The sequence below is a fragment of the Epinephelus moara genome, chromosome 19 (genome assembly GCF_006386435.1).
Source record: "Epinephelus moara isolate mb chromosome 19, YSFRI_EMoa_1.0, whole genome shotgun sequence".
Taxonomy (NCBI): domain Eukaryota; kingdom Metazoa; phylum Chordata; class Actinopteri; order Perciformes; family Serranidae; genus Epinephelus; species Epinephelus moara.
This window is the reverse complement of record NC_065524.1, coordinates 2,626,646-2,638,509: the sequence shown is the minus strand read 5'-3', so window position 1 is coordinate 2,638,509 and position 11,864 is coordinate 2,626,646. Positions and strand designations below refer to the sequence as shown.

General features: G+C 41.0%; 1 protein-coding gene across 1 annotated transcript in view; it reads right to left on the bottom strand.

The window, feature by feature from the left end:
• LOC126406419 (B-cadherin-like) overlaps positions 1 to 4,065 on the bottom strand; it is a 31,476-nt gene extending 27,411 nt beyond the window's left edge. The window contains exons 1-2 of the mRNA XM_050070679.1: positions 3,668 to 4,065; positions 2,269 to 2,383 (exon numbers count right to left, since the gene is read on the bottom strand). Coding sequence (XP_049926636.1) covers positions 2,269 to 2,383; positions 3,668 to 3,718 — 166 coding nt within the window. The 5' untranslated portion in view covers positions 3,719 to 4,065. The remainder of the gene's footprint in view (positions 1 to 2,268; positions 2,384 to 3,667) is intronic.
• Between the last annotated feature and the right edge of the window lie 7,799 nt (positions 4,066 to 11,864).

Genomic DNA, 11,864 nt, shown 5'->3' with positions numbered 1-11,864 from the left:
CCGCGGTCGTTTTCAAAACACACTTGTGTCACGCACTCCAAAAGAAACTTGTTGAAACTTTAAACAATAATTTATTGTACAAAACGGGGGAAACAAATGTTGACAAAAACGGTTCCATAATTCATATTAAATTCAAAAGATAATGAAAAAACAGCTACAAGTTAGAGGGAATAGTGATAAATTGGTAAAACTTTGCATTGATCCACAGCCTCAGACGAATGCGCTCAAGCGTGCCGTGCGCACAAGCTCAGTTGGTAGGCTATACTATATTTTCACATTTTTAACAATGCAATTTAAAAGTTTTGATTTTTATTGATAACCTACATTTACCAACAACAAAAAGACTACATTTAGCACCAAAAAAATATGTAAAAAAAAATAAATAAATAATAAAAATAAATAAACGAATATCGAATACCAAATAACGAATACCTACCCATAGAAACGAATATTCGAATATCCGAATATTTGGGTAAAGCCCTATTGGTTTCATTTATTGTTTGTCCTGTCCCGGTGCAAACGGCGTTTTTTGACGTCCGTGGTCCAGTTGTGGAAAAATCAAACGTCCCAGTACAATAAATCAACACAGAGAACAGGGAGATGAGGGAGATATCCGGAGTCCGGACAAAGCTCCGCACGGAGCACGGACAGTTCAGAAGCTATTCGGAACGAGTTAAAAGCAATTAATAAAAAGACAAAGTGTTGTTTAAAACTGTATATATTGCGAGCAGATCTATTTTCTGGCCTAAAGTGCGGCCGTGACTGGTTCTGAATGTGGGCTTTAGCAGGCAGCCACTCTCTCCTCTTCCTCGTCACCCGCTCGCTCTGTAAATGTAGGCTCACTGATGATGACAGTGGATCCAACTAAACTGAATGACTCAGCGGGGCGTGCAAATGAGTCATTCAACTCTTTCAGATAACAAGGAGCCGAGTTCCTTCAGTGGTCAGTGCTCATCTCAGTATTGAGCTTTTTTGGTGACACCCCTGCTGTAGGACAGTCAGACCTGTACACAGACTTGTTGCAAATGTGACCTAACATAGTGAATACTAAAATGTATTCAAAATGCATACAAGCAACAGCAGAAGTACTGACATATGCATTGCATATTTTACATGGTTAAAACAAAAACAAAATATAATTATTAATGTGATTTATGCTACAGATGAATTATTCTAAACCCAGAGTCATTTTGTTTGTTTTACATGCAGTTAGGGCCAATATTAAGTATATCCTATGACCATTAATCATTGTAATTTCTTATGACTTGATTAGTCAGTTTAACAGAAAAATGTGTCACAACCTCCCAAGTATTAAAACTTCTGTGAAGGAAATATAATAGTTTAATGGCCATAATTTGAAAATATAAAATTCAATGTTTTTTAATATACTTTTAGACCCCGCAGGTACCCTGAAGATGGTAAAGCACAGTCATGTGCAGTTTCATGTAGGAACTATTTTTTTTGTACCAAACTACACCTGCCAACCATATCACCGTGAAGAAGGAAAAACGCATGTCAGTGCAAGATGTAATCATCATTAAGTGTCTTCCTCAGCTGACCTGTAACGAAATCTAGCTCAGTGGTGCTAGGTGACCTAGCAGTAGTTGCATCTGTCCTTCTGTGCAGTGATATGGTTGGCTGGTGTAGTTCAGTAGAGAGAAAATAGTACCTACATGAAATGATCTGGTGACTTTTGATTTGGGGGTGAACTATCCTTTTGAGCTACATAGAATAACCCTGAAAAGCAAAGATGTGACAATCAGACAAAGACATAGGCCTTACCAAAGAGGGTAGTTAATTATTCTACAGAGACCACTTTGGGAAAAAGACTGTGGAAAATGTCCATGACCTGACAAACATGCAAAACCACAGCAGTGTTTTTCATTGCACATTGTGTATTCCACACTATTTGAAAAGCAAGGCCTGCAAAACAGGCTCGGGGACATTGTTTTGCCCTGCAGGTAAGAGCACTGCATGAGGTGCTGGGTGAGTGCAAGCTGAGACATGTGGTTTCATTGGGGGTGAGAACAATAACAGCTTATCGGTAGAAGGTCATCTGAGCCAGAGGAGCACCTTAGAAAAGCTAAGGGATTTCATCTCTGGCTTTAATTTAGATCTACATGCTTCCATCACTAAAATGTTTTTCTGCAATCTAAAAATAATTCATATATTACTGATACTAAATACTGGAAATGAACACAACACAGTTTCCTCCAAGTGTGTGTATTAGCTAATGAGTGAGAGAACAGCATCCTGAACTGTTCTTACCTTTTCCCAGTCTTGTGTTCGGTTTCAGGTGCGTTATGGATACTTTGAAAATCAACAAATCTGACTGGAATCCAGTTACACATGTTGGCTCCTCAGCAGTCACTAAAGCAGAGGCCTAAGAGAGGAAAACAGCCTTGTAATGAATCACAAACCAGATGTATAGGAAATGTACAATCAGCTTGCTACAAGAAAACTTTTTTTTCAGTCAGGAAACATTAAATGGCATTCTGTGTGATTAATCATCAGCTACTTTAACATTTGCACTGAAATTTAGTCCTCTTTCCCCGTCTTCTTACATTGTTGGCTGCTGCATTGAAACTGTCCATGTTTCTGGATAATTCTGTTAATCCATGGTCTCTGGTTGCAGAATGATTTACCTGTCACTAGTGTAATCCCCAACTAAGGCAGATAAACTTAAAACATCAAACAATTTTTTTTCAATAGTTCTATTAGTTTAGTCTATGAAATGTCAAAAAAGGTTTAACATGGTCATTACAACTACTGAGATCTCAGGGTGAGGTTTTGTCCAGTACAAAGGTCAAACACAACGTAACATGATATGACACATAGAAAAAGCAGCAAAGTCATACTGGAAACGCTAGAATCAGCATAGTTGCCGTTGTTGCTTCATTACCTAACAATGAAATCTCAAAATGGTTGTTCTCGGTCTAGCATTGATCGTAACTCTGTAAACTTGGTCTAAAAACTTGTTTATTCAAAAACTACAAATAAGTGGAAGAAACTACTTCTCGTAATTATTACAACACAACGGAAAACTCCATTTATGTGAACAAATTGTAGCCTAGGACCTAATGCGCTTTTGCAAGCAATCCACTCCAAACATGTTTGAGGGGAATGCAACCTGCCGGCGACGTCATCAGCAGAACTAGGGCGAGGCCCGTGTAGACCCACTGACTCGTCGAGGAGGAAGACTCAAACTACAAAAAAAAATAAAGCAATATGAAGCTGCTTTGTGTTTGTAAGGGGGCTGAAACGTTTGTCGAGACATTCCTTTTACATTATGAGAGTTTAGCTTTTATCTTCAATTCCCCCTTGATATATGGTCGACGCAACACCCATTAAATTATAATTTAGCCATTATCATCTGCTCCAACCTAACTCCTTAAAGATAATACAGTGACTGAGAGCCGCGCCAAGTGGTGTGACGAATAAAAGAAGAGATTTTACTGAAATAAAAGCTGCCTGATGCATAAGCGAAATTAGTCTCAGACACTGCCATGAAACGAAGGTTTCTAAAAACACCTAATTAATGTTATGTCAGATTTAAGGTAACGTTAACATTAACTAACGATGTATTTCTTGTTCTCTGGATTTAACACCATAGAAGAACAGAAAACGGTGGAAGCCGTCAACTTCAAACGAAAGCAGGAAATCTTACCTGAAACACGGTGATAAAAATGCACAAAACCGCGAACCGGGCGGTCCCCATCTGTCTGTAAATGCTCTGTCAATATTCCTCGCAATTAAAGTTTAAAAAAATAACTGGATTTGAGATGAATTTTAAATATATAGGCTATTCCCTTCCGGATATTCGTCCTTACTTCTTTGTCTTCTCTCGTGAGGGTAGTTTCAGTTACCGAATGAGTTCAGCTGGACGAGTTGCTGCAGGTACTTTCAGCGTATGACGTCAGCTTACAGGTGCGCGGGTTCCGTGCTCCTGATATGGTCATACAGGCTGAACACGCCTAAAGAGACAGATACCAGTAGTTTCTGTTACTGTCTGCTCATGAATAGGATTTACAACAGACAGTAGGCCTGGTGGATACACTTACAGCGTTCTTACTAACCAGCTATGGACTGTATCTGAGCCAAGTGAGCAGCATTCTACAACTTTGTCTCATTTCCCTTTACTGACCCCCCCGCCTCGCTCTCTCTCTCTCTCTTTCTCTCTCTCTCCCTCTGTTACACAAACACACACGCACGCACGCCCACATACGTTGGAACTGTCTAGGTAAAACTGACAACAATTTATAATCTAATAGGCTATTGATCACATATTTTTTGTTCATCAAGAGTCATTGGTCTGTCATTGGTATGAAACCAGCCTCTGAAAACCAGTTGTCTCAGGTTCCCCATTTTCATGAAACCAAATGAGATCCTTATGTAGTCAGTATGGTGAAATGAGAGATTTCAGAATATTACGCACTACAGATTTTGGGCAAGATTTGTATGGAGTCAAACCAGACACAAATGTATAGACTGTTTAACTGATCAACATTGACATTCTAAAAGAGTCCAAGTGTATTTCCTGTTGGAATGTTTGTTAATAGCTTGTTTGCAGTCACATGACTATTATGATGGCAAAAGTCAGATGGAGGGTAGAAAGTGATACATTTATATACTGTGTTAACTGCATATAGAGGAAAGTGACAAAAGGGTTGGATGAACCTGCAGGCAACAGGTATCATCAGAGAATTGTTGTTGTTGTTTTTTTATTTTCCCCCACAATTTGACCGACTTGCCTGGTGTGGACACGATTGGAATTACAAATCATTTCATTCTCCAGACTTCCTAACGTTACTAACCTTACAGGGCGAGCTGATGAAAGCGTACAAAAGTCTAGTGGGCTATAACTATTTTGTGAGTAGTTGGTTCCACGACTGAAACGATTCGAATGTTGTCTTGTTTTTGGTCAGGTAAGTAAATGTGCTAGAGTAACTTTCTTCTTACTTTCTTTTACATTTCAGCTCTGTAAATGAATGCACCATCGTCAGACTAATGTTAGTTAACTTTAGCTATTTTCTACCTACTAGGTCAACCATTCCTAGACGTCTGGTAAACGCTGTTAAAAATCTGGGTTTAAATCAGTTGACTGTGCTCCTCCAGACAGACAAGAGTATTTTGATCTGCACCTGCCAGTGTTTCTCCATGACTTTTTTATTTCACCTTTTTGTGTGATACTATTTTCGGAACGTAAAGTGGCTTTTGTTTTTTCTCAGTTTAATTAAATGGAACAGCCATAAACGGTGCAAATCATAGGTATTTGTGTGCAGTGTAGGTAGACTTTGCCTCTAGCTGCCTGCCCTCCATCTGGACAGCGCACATCGCATATGACGTCATATGCGAAGAAGCTATGCAGTAGATGTCCGATTGCCTGAGCAACGGTACAGCAATTAAAAAGTCTATTGTAGCTGTGTTTGACCATATCCGAATGTGTGAAAACATTTTGTATTATTGAATTTAAATGTGTGAATGTGTAAAAACATTTTGATCAAAGAATTCAAATGAGTCTGAGTTAGTTTATTTAAGAAAGGACAGTGCAAATTAATAAATTCACATGGTATAAAAATGCCAGAATTAGCCAAGAGGCTATTTTTTTTCTGTAGTCCCTTGGGCAAGATGTTACACAAGGCTACCTAAAATACAACATAACCACAAACAAACAAAACAAAACAAAATGTTTGACATGTAAAAAATATATCTGAACAAATAAATTTAGTTTTTGAATCTGTAAGAACATCTACAGCTGTGCATAACATTTTTTTTTTTTTATAAATGAGAAAGATCTGAGTGCATAAAGATTTGTACAAACATTTGCAGTTTACCTGTTTGTGGATGAAAAAAAGTTCACACAGCACTCAACTCTATGACACCCGCATTTACATCTCGAATCTAATCTACAAGTACAAATCAAATCCTAAATTCCTTTTGAAGCTTCCTTCCATTCATTTGATCAAAATGTTTTCACACATTCAGATATGGTTATACACAGCTACATTACTTTTCATCCTATTCTATCTTGATAGATTTGATGACTTTTAATACTGATGTATTCACTGTGTCATTTGAGTATGCAACATCATACATGAGCACCAAAATCATTAGGCTGTAGTTTGCGAGTCTTGTAAACCATTTTCTCAATGTGCTCATTAAAGTCAGTCTCTTTTGATAAACATCAGTAATTAATTCCTAAGAAAAGAGTGCTTCCTTCATCCATCCATTCTTTTCTTCCCCTAACTGTCTGGACATCAGCTGGCAGACAGTATTTTAGGTTAACAGCCTTGCATTGACAGCCTTGCAGTCAGCGTCTAAGGCACTGTAAGGGCCCAGCAACTTTTATGGCCCCCCTCACGTGCAAAATCCTTAGCTGACTGATCTTAAGACTTAATTTTATTTATTACTATCTCCTTAGCCTACTGTCTTAAAGTAATTGATCTGGCTTTTCGTGTACCTGAACTCATTGTAAGTGAATTCAGTGTGAACTGGATATAAACAGTGTTGGAAAGGTTACTTTTGAAATGTAATTGGTTACAGATTACTAGTTACCCTGTTAGAAATGTAATACATTATGCAACTATTTTAATTACCTCATCAAAGTAATTTAACTTATTACATTTGATTAGTTTTTGATTAATTTTCTAAGAAATATTTTAAACCGGGCAATCAAGCTGTAAAATGTCTGGAAACAGGCTTTGCCAAAAGAAGGCATTCCTGCACAACAAAAAGATGCAAAGCAACAGAATGAATATTACATAAACTTTCAACCGAAAATAAATCTTAACACCAGCATTCTGATTAATAGCTGTAATTTAAACATTTTTCTTTTCACATTTTTTATTTTTTTCAAACAATTCACCAAAGCAATATTTTTTTCTACCCTTGTTGACTGTGTGACTGGAGCCTGGCCAACAGAATTGTGACTGGACTAGTACAACGTAAACTGTGAGAGTAGCTGCGTATCCAGTGGATCCCCAGGAGTATGTGACCAACAAAGGTAGGTCCGTCAGAGGACCTGGAAGCCAGGCTTAACTCGCTATTCCTCCACAAATGAGACATCAAAACTAACTGTGTATTCAGGGGGTCCTTATCAACTCGCAAACATTTCAAAGTTTATGGTTGCCCTCATACTGCAGAAAAATAACACGCGAGAAACATGAGCAACTCACATGATGGGTAACAGCATTAATGTACAAGGTCTTTTTCCTTTACCCTGCTTGCTTGATAACATACTATATCTAGGCTGCTTACAACAAAACTGGATTTTGTGCCCCACCTCTTAGTGGCATGGATGTGTAAGAAATAGCTATTATACTTTGTTGCTACGTTAGCACACAATGTTGAGCTAGCCACAAACAGGCGTCATACTGGGTTACTAGCTAACAACTAGGTACAAGCTAACAGACTGCTGCTCCTAAATTGTCTGCGTCAAAAGAAAATGTACAGGAATGACAAAAACAAAAACACTCTCTTCACTTAAGTTTTTCAAGGAAAAACTTATTGTGTACAAAATGTTATTTCCATTAAAATATCTGTTAACATTTTACTGTGTATGCAACTAGTCAGCATTTTCCCTCTTTTCCTTCAGCAGTGTTAACGTTAGCTAGGTAACACTGCCAATAATTAGGTTGACCATTTTATATTTAATGTTAACAGAAGACTTTCTTTAGATCAACAGAAGATCAATGTTGAATCCTGCAATAGTCTACAATCTGTGTATCCATCTTCATTTATGTAACTTTAGCTAGAATAACCTTATAGCAAATTCTTGCTAAGGGACTAGCAAGTCCTTGCTAATGTTTGTTAACCTTACTCAGCTTACTCAGATTCAGATTCAGATTCAGATTCAGAATACTTTATTAATCCCCGGGGGGAAATTGTTTTTGTTCCAATGCTCCGTGCAAAGTAGAAATAGAAATACAGCATGAATGGAAACAAGAGATAAAGATGAAGATATAAATAAGATACTAAATTAGACAATGAAATAAATAAAATAAATATTAAAGTAGACATTAAAATAAAATAAAATAAAATAAAATATTAAAGTAGACATTAGAATAAAAAAGAATAAAACAGAATATTAAAGTAGACATTAACATAAAATAAAATATTAAAGTAGACAATAAAGTAAAATAAATAATAAAAATAGTAAAGTAGACAATCTGAAATATATACAATATACAATGAAATGGTTGTAGCATTATAAATGAAATAAGAATGAGTAATTATATTGTGTGTTTTGTTTTATAAATAGCCAAATGAGTCCGATTATCAGAGGGAGGAGTTGTACAGTTTAGTGGCCACAGGTAAGAATGACTTCCTGTGGCGCTCAGTGGTGCATTTAGGAGCAATCAGTCTCTGGCTGAAGGTGCTCCTCAGTTCGACCAGAGCGTTGTGGAGAGGGTGAGAGCCATGCTGAAGTATCACCCGCACCTTTGACAGCATCCTCCTGTCTGACACTGCTGTCAAAGGGTCCAGCTCCACCCCCACAACGTCACTGGCCTTTCTGATCAGCTTGTTGAGTCTGTTGGCATCGGCTACTCTCAGTCTGCTGCCCCAGCACACCACAGCAAACAGAATAGCACTGGCCACCACAGACTCATAAAACATCCTCAGCATAGTCCGGCAGATGTTAAAGGAGCGGAGCCTCCTCAGAAAATAGAGGCGGCTCTGTCCCTTCTTGTAAAGGACTTCAGTGTTCTTAGTCCAGTCCAGTTTATTGTCTATGAACACACCCAGGTACTTGTAGTGTTCTACAATGTCCACGTTATGCCCCAGGATGGAAACTGGGGTCACTGGTGTCCTCGTTCTCCTCAGATCCACCACCAGCTCTTTTGTCTTTGTTGTGTTGAGCTGCAGGTGGTTCAGCTCACACCATGAGACAAAGTTATTCACCACAGCCCTGTATTCAGCCTCCTCACCCTTGCTGATACATCCAACTATAGCAGAGTCATCAGAAAACTTCTGAAGATGACAAGACTCTGTCTGGTAGCTGAAGTCCGTGGTGTAAAGGGTGAAGAGGAAAGGAGAGAGGACAGTACCTTGTGGAGCCCCGGTATTGCTGACCACTGTGTCTGACACACAGTGCCGCAAGCGCACGTACTGTGGTCGGCCAGTGAGGTAATCCACAATCCAGGACACAAGGGGGGGATTCACCAGCATCGCCGTCAGCTTGTCACCCAGTAGAGCAGGCCTGATGGTATTGAAAGCACTGGAGAAGTCAAAGAACGTGACCCTCACAGTGCTCCCCGGCTTGTCCAGGTGGGCGTAGATGCGGTTCAGCAGGTAAATGAGGGCATCCTCAACTCCAATCCGGGGCTGGTAGGCGAACTGGAGGGGATCCAGGTGCGGCCTGACCATAGGCCTGAGCTGCTCCAGGACAAGTCTCTCCAGGGTCTTCATGATATGTGACGTCAGTGCCACCGGTCGGTAGTCCGAGAGACCGCTGGGTTGCGGCATCTTTGGCACTGGAACGAGGCAGGACGTCTTCCATATCACAGGGACCCTCTGGAGGCTCAGGCTCATTTTGAAGACACGATGAAGCACTCCACAGAGCTGTTCGGCGCAGGCTCTGAGAACCCGTGGGCTGACACCATCAGGGCCTGCAGCCTTACCGGCGGGGAGTTTGCTCAGCTGTCTCCTAACATGTAGAGGTGTAAAGAGTGCAGGTTGAGGAGGGGGAGAGTTGGAGTCCAAAGTGAGAGGAGGGCAGGTAGCATGGGAGCCAGAGGAGGTGTGAGGAGTGGGGGATGGGTGTGAGGGGCTCACCAAGTTGGATGAGGTGCTATCAGGAGGAGGAGGGGGGGTCAGAAGTGGTGGTGGCTGGAGACAGTCAGCAGGAGAGCCAACAGGGGCCAGGGCAGCAGTGTCAAACCTATTGAAGAACAGATTTAACTCATTGGCCCTAGCCACACTACCATCAGCTCCACTGCTAGTTGGTCTGTAACCGGTGATGGTCCTCATACCACTCCAGACCTCGCTCATGTTATTCAGCTGGAGTTTCCTCTCCAGCTTCCTCCTGTAGCCGTCCTTAGCCTCATTGATCTTTGCACTCAGCTCCCTCTGAATGTCCCTCAGCTCCTCCCTGTTGCCACCTCTGAAAGCCCTCTTCTTCAGGTTGAGTATGGCTTTGATGTCCTTTGTTACCCAAGGCTTGTTATTTGGGTAACACCGCACAGTCCTTGCTGGGACAATGCCGTCCACACAGAAATTAATGTAGTCTGTAATGCACTCAGTAAGCCCATCAATGTCCTCTCCATGTGGCTCACAGAGTACATTCCAGTCAGTCACCTCAAAACAGCCCTGCAGTGCCTCATAGCAGTCCTCTGACCATGTCCTCACTGTCTTTGTGGTCACAGGCAGCCTCTTCACTAGAGGCACATGGCAGGGGGTGAGAAGCACCCAAGTTGTGATCTGATCTACCCAGCGGGGGAAGGGACGTGGAGGTGTATGCGTCCTTTACATTAGCATACAGCAGGTCCAGGCTCTTCTCCTCTCTGGTTTTACAGGTCACATACTGGGTGAATTTCGGGAGTGTCTTTTTAATAGAGACACTATTACAATACTCAGTTTGCAAACAATGTGAAAGCCATGCTTCATTAGTAACTTAACTAAATTATTGGTGATAGATAAATGCAAATAAAGCACTAAATCAATCCCAGTATACTTACTGTGAAAATCAGGCAATCTTAGGAGCAGTCAGTGTCAGCTTATGTGGCTTTTTTCCTTTGGGCTCGCTGCTGGAGCCTCATATAGGGGAGAAGTGACACTTACTGCTGGAGCTCTGTTGTTTTTGTTGTCAGCATTTGGGGTTCAAGCTCAAAGGGCTGAAACTCAATTGTATTTGTGCTGTTAGGGGTCCAAGCAGCAAAGCTTCTTCCTGAAACCCTAATTGGTCTCATTATTAGAGGTTCAAGCCCTGGATGGGCAGAATCAGATTGAGTTTATGCTGGTTTATGGGATTTTTTTTCTTTTTTTAATGATTGTTTATTTTTCCAATGTGATGAGTAAAGTTGTGTATACGAGGGACTATCTTCTGGCTCTGACAAGAAGCACTTATGGAGTTAGACACCCAATAGATAGGAGATACAAGATACAAGTCTTTCCTGCCATCGGTCCTTATGGGGAATTTCAATTTGCTCTTCAACAAATGTGACGAGCTGTTGGCACTGGTGAGGAGCCGATGACTCTACAGGGAGTGTAGTCTCATGCACTCATAGGGTGACCAGACGTCCCGAAAAATTCGGGACAGTCCCGAAATCCAAGCAGTTGTCCCGAATCGCGAATCCTGCCCTAATTGTCCCGAAAATTACACTAGAGCAGGGTCTGGAGTAGTTATTGCCTGACAAAACAATAAAAACGGATCATGGTGGTTGAGTCGTCCTGCAGCTCCCACCGGCTGCACATTGGCTGCAGCAGTTCCTACCTGAATTATGGGTGTTGTAGTTTTTAAATTGTGTACAGCAGTGGCGATGAAGTATGAAGAGAGTTGCAGCCGCGAGGACAGGGAAAGCGCAGGTTGCCACGAGAAGGAGTGATTTGTACGTTGCAGTGCAGACTCTTGTTCTAACTGTTCAAAACTGTTCTACAAACTTGTTCTACAAACCACAGACCGCGGAACCGGGGGGGCCAGGGGGGCCATGGCCCGGGTAACTTTTGTACTCTGACATAGAGGGCTGCATTGGGATTGGGTTCCGCCGGGTCCCGCGGGTCCCCATTAAACAGTAGAAGAAGAAGAAAAAGAAGAAGATGTAGCCTAGCGACAGGATGTCAGCACAGGAACTTGGTGCACATGCATGAGCGTTTCCACTCCATATTTATTCATAAATGGACGAATATGCCCTGAACCAGCTTTCATA